Source organism: Palaemon carinicauda, chromosome 32, assembly GCF_036898095.1.
Source record: "Palaemon carinicauda isolate YSFRI2023 chromosome 32, ASM3689809v2, whole genome shotgun sequence".
Lineage (NCBI taxonomy): Eukaryota > Metazoa > Arthropoda > Malacostraca > Decapoda > Palaemonidae > Palaemon > Palaemon carinicauda.
Window position 1 is genome coordinate 14,337,449 of NC_090756.1, and position 5,000 is coordinate 14,342,448.

Genomic DNA, 5,000 nt, shown 5'->3' on the forward strand with positions numbered 1-5,000 from the left:
TCCGAGTCAGTGCAAATGCGCCTCATTAAAAACAAATTGACTATAGAATATTATTACAAAAAGATGAATGCTGATCTAAGCATCATGTTTTTAAGACGTGTGTGTGACTGGAAATATGTTATTAAGCGATTCCTTTCATATAAGGAGATTAAAGATCCTGGAATTATATAGGACTCCCTCAGGGGAATTTAAAGACTGACTAAACTCTTTGGTTACGCATTATCTCCTCCTTTGGAGCGAGGTCATCAATCAGTGATTGACAGCAGACTACCCACATGATTAATGGAGCTGATGAAATAGCTCTCCCGGAAGACAAGAAAAGAGAGAGAGAGAGAGAGAGAGAGAGAGAGAGAGAGAGAGAGAGTCTTCAGTGGTGAGCTGTTCAATAGGTCATCAGTCCTAAGGCTTCAGAATATCAACAGTATATCTCTAGTCTTTGGTATTGTCATAGCCTCTGTACTATGGACTTCCACTGTCTTGTGGTAGAGTTCTCTTGCTTGAGGTTAGACACGAGCAAACCAATCTATCTTATTTCTCTTCCTCTTGTTATTTTTAAGGTTTTATAATTTATATATCGATTTATTTCAATGTTTTTATCATTTTATCCCTATTTCCTTTCCTCGCTGAGCTATTTTTTCTTGTTACAGTCTTTGGGCTTATAGCATCCAGCTTTACCAACCAGGGTTGTAACTTAGCATGTAATAATAATAATAATAATAATAATAATAATAAAGGGAGGAGAAAACCTAATGAGATCAATTACTTATAGTCATTAGCCATAGGAAGACATCCAAATCTCAAATTGCATCCAGGGATTCTAAGCTTAAGATATATCCTTCTTATGTTATCGTGGCCTATTTGAAACGTCCCTCCCTGGCGATGAGCAGACTGGGGTTCGAATCCCTCTTAAACTCTATAGTTTCTTTTGTGTCTGCAACTTCACCATCTTTGTGAGCTAAGGATAGGGGTTCGAGGAGCTTATAGGTCTATATGCTGAGTCATCAGCAGCCATTGCCTGGCCCTTCTTGGTTCTACCTTGGGTGGAAAGGGGGCTTAGGTGCTGATTATATGTACAATACATATGGTCAATCTTTAGGGTACTGTTTTGCTTGATAAGGCATTGTCACTGTCCCTTGCCTCTGCCATTCACGGGTGGTCTTTAAACCTTTAAACCTGCAGCTTTTTAAAGAAAGCAGTCGATTTTTCCTTTTTATGGACTTATATACACATATGCAACCATTCTCTCTCTCTCTCTCTCTCTCTCTCTCTCTCTCTCTCTCTCTCTCTCTCTCTCTCTAAAATCATCTCAATTATTCAACTTAGTTTATACAAGCAGAAACAACAAGCACCAACTAATATTTCTCTCTCGCTTTTGGTGTATAAAAGAAGAAATTCATATCCATTTCATATCCATTCTTTAACGTTAAAAGTGACTATCCCAGAAGACTACTGGGGGGAGGAAGCTGAATGACAGAAACTAATGGTATGTCTAAGCAAGACATGTTGACAGCTTGTCTCTGGGATCCAGAGATATGTCTGCATTTTTTTGCATGCAGCTTTGCAGTTATAGATAGGATGTGGGATGTCTGAGTGATCAATGATGAGAAATGTGATGCTGCCAAGATATTAGACATATATATATATATATATATATATATATATATATATATATATATATATTTATATATATATATGTATATATATATTTATATATATATTTATATATATATGTATATATATATATATATATATATATATATATATATATATATATATATATATATACATGTGTGTGTGTGTGTGTATTCTATAAAGACACAACCAACAGGTCTAAAGCTTTCATTATCGTACCCTGGCAACTTGCTGTGCGAGCGACCCTTTATAAGCAATGACTGAGAGACGAGTTTTATTTATACAAGTAATTCCAGTCAAAAACGGTTTAAAATTTTAAACAAAATGATGCATTGATGCAGGAACATACAGGCATGAAGAGGTTATCAGTGATAGGGTAGAGCGATAACGATAATATACAAAAGGCAGAAAAACCGTTACAATGTACGAGCGTGTTTGATACACGTGCGATACATTACCGTTAAGCTATCGGATGTTGACTGGTAGGTTGCCAAGTCTGGATAATTAAATCGTTGGAGGTGTTGGCGCTATGAACACTGTCTTGGGTTCGAGTTCTCTTGATTGAGGGTACACTCGGGCACACTATTCTATCTTATTTCTCTTCCTCTTGTCCTGTTAAAGTTTTTTATAGTTTGTATAGGAGATATTTATTTTAATCTCGTTGCTCTTCTTAAAATATTTAATTTCTCTTTGTTTCCTTTCCTCAATGAGCTATTTTTCGTGTTGGAGCCCCTGGGCTTATAGCCATACTGCTTTTCCAATTAAGGTTGTAGCTTAGCAAATAATAATAATAACAATAAGCTTAAAGACGTTATTAAATCCTTGATATACAGACTCTACATATTCTAATAATATTCTAAACATTCTAATTACTAAGTCCTTCTATTGCTATAATTTACATTGAAAACCTTTGAATCTAAATTTGAAAATGAAATGAAGAATCTAGTCCTCCATAACATGTTCATATATATATATATATATATATATATATATATATATATATATATATATATATGTGTGTGTGTGTGTGTATATATGTATATATATATATATATATATATATATATATATATATATATATATATGTATATATATATATATATATATATATATATATATATATATATACGCAACACAACACAAGTGTTTACTACAAATAAATATTGGTAAAATATCATGAGAACAGAAGACATTTTGACGATTTTCAAGGAGCATTTTGAAAGCCAAGGAAAAATTTGAAATCTCTATACACTTTCTATCTGATTCCCTTTAAAAGTCTTGAACATAGGAAGGACCTGAACGAAGATTTTTCCTCGTTCTCGTTGGGATTCAAACCTATACTAATCAGATCAAGTCTAGTGATAAAGCCATGATAACTCTAGGAAGTGAAAGACACTAAATTTAGTCATTTAAATAACATTAGTTCGAATCATAGATAAGAAACTCCACATAATCAATTCAACTTGGATTTTAATTGATTTAATCAAAATTTTATTAATAACAACTATAAACCCATATATATATTGTAAACATATTCCGTAGTGTTCATATAATTAAATAAATTTGTTTACTTCCTTTCCTTTGTCTAGTAATGAGGTAAAAATTTTAATTAAATTACAAAGGAAAAAAGGAGTCGTGACCTTACCAGAAAACATCAATTAACAATTAGATAAAGGAACCCGAATCCTCTTGTGACATCAACCCTTCACCCAAGGGGACAATGAACACCCAAAGGGAACTCCCCTTTAACCCCTTATTTATCCCCTTATTTGAATTCCAGCTGAAAAAACAGATAAATTTGCGGAAGGGACTCTGCGAAATGGCCAACGTTTTCTTCTCTGGCTTCGAAACGTTTGAAACGTTTGAAATGTTGGAAACGTTTGAAATGTTTGAAACGTTTGAAATGTTTGAAACGTTTGAAATGTTGGAACCATTTGAAAAGTTTGAAATGTTTGAAACGTTTGAAATGTTGGAAACGTTTGAAACGTTTAAGATACGACGAACAAAGAGCCAATTTGGAAGATGAAGACGAAGCTGTTTCGGGGAAAACTGTCTCTCGGAGAAAAGAAAAAAAAGAGGAGTTTTCTTAACTGGATAATTTGCAGATGAGTTAATATCACTTAGAACTAAATAATCTCATGCGTTAATTAAAAGAGGTGGGTTAAAGAGAAGTTTTATGAAAGATATGATGTTACTTAAGAGTATAATCGCCAGTGGTTAGATAATATTATACGTTGACTAAAGAGGTTTCTTAGTGGAAACATTTAATGGAGTTGATATTATAAAGAGGAAATATCTAAGAATGGATATTAAATCATGTGAAAGAGCATTTATTTATTCGTGAATAAAAAGTTACATTGAGTGAGATTTAATTATTTATGTAGGATTTGATATTTGATCCATGGATTATGTAAAAGCAAAGCAAAATGATTCATTATTAAGGCTGCCAAAAAAATAAAAATTATTCGCTTTCATTGGAAGAGAATTAGGTGTGATTATGTACTTTAATTCCAAACATTTGTACTTATGATTACATAATCTCATGGACAGATTTTAAAAATGAAATATATTCACGAGATAGAAAATATGTTTTACTGAAAACAATGAAGTTTATTTTAAAACCACAAAATGTGTTGGGGAAATATGTAATGGTGTATGATGCCACGACCCTGAACCTAAATTTGAACCTGAACCTGATCCTGAACAAGAACCTGAACCTAAACCTGATTTTGAACCTGAATGTGATCTTGAATTTGAACCTGAACCTACACCTGAACCTGAACCTGAACCTTAACCTGGAAAAGATCATAAATATGAACCTGAACCTGAATTTGAACCTGAACCTAAACCTGGACCAGAACCTGAATCTGAACCTGAATTTGAAGCTGAACCTGAACCTGAACCTCAACCTAAATCTGTATTTGAACCTGAACCTTAATAAGAACTTGAATTTGAACCTGAACCTAAACCTGGACCAGAACCTAAATCTGAACCTGAACTAGAACCTGAATTTCATGCTGAACCAGGACCTGAACCTGAACCTCAACCTAAATCTGTATTTGAACCTGAACCTTAATAAGAACTTGAATTTGAACCTGAACCTAAACCTGGACCAGAACCTAAATCTGAACCTGAACTAGAACCTGAATTTGATGCTGAACCAGGACCTGAACCTGAACCTCAACCTAAATCTGTATTTGAACCTGAGCCTAAATTTGAGCCTGAACCTAGACGTGAACCTGAACCTGAACCTGAACCCTGACATGGACCTGGAAAAGAACCTGAACCTGAATTTGAACGTGAACCTAAACCTGGACCAGAACCTGACTCTGAACCTGAACCTGAACCTAAATTTGATGCTGAACTAG

The 5,000-nt window shown here is 33.9% G+C and overlaps 1 protein-coding gene across 1 annotated transcript in view; it reads left to right on the top strand.

The window, feature by feature from the left end:
• The first annotated feature begins 3,820 nt into the window (after positions 1 to 3,820).
• LOC137625486 (protein TsetseEP-like) overlaps positions 3,821 to 5,000 on the top strand; it is a 1,554-nt gene continuing 374 nt past the window's right edge. Inside the window, exons 1-2 of the mRNA XM_068356397.1 lie at positions 3,821 to 3,848; positions 4,713 to 4,865. Of these exons, the coding sequence (XP_068212498.1) occupies positions 3,821 to 3,848; positions 4,713 to 4,865 (181 nt within the window). The remainder of the gene's footprint in view (positions 3,849 to 4,712; positions 4,866 to 5,000) is intronic.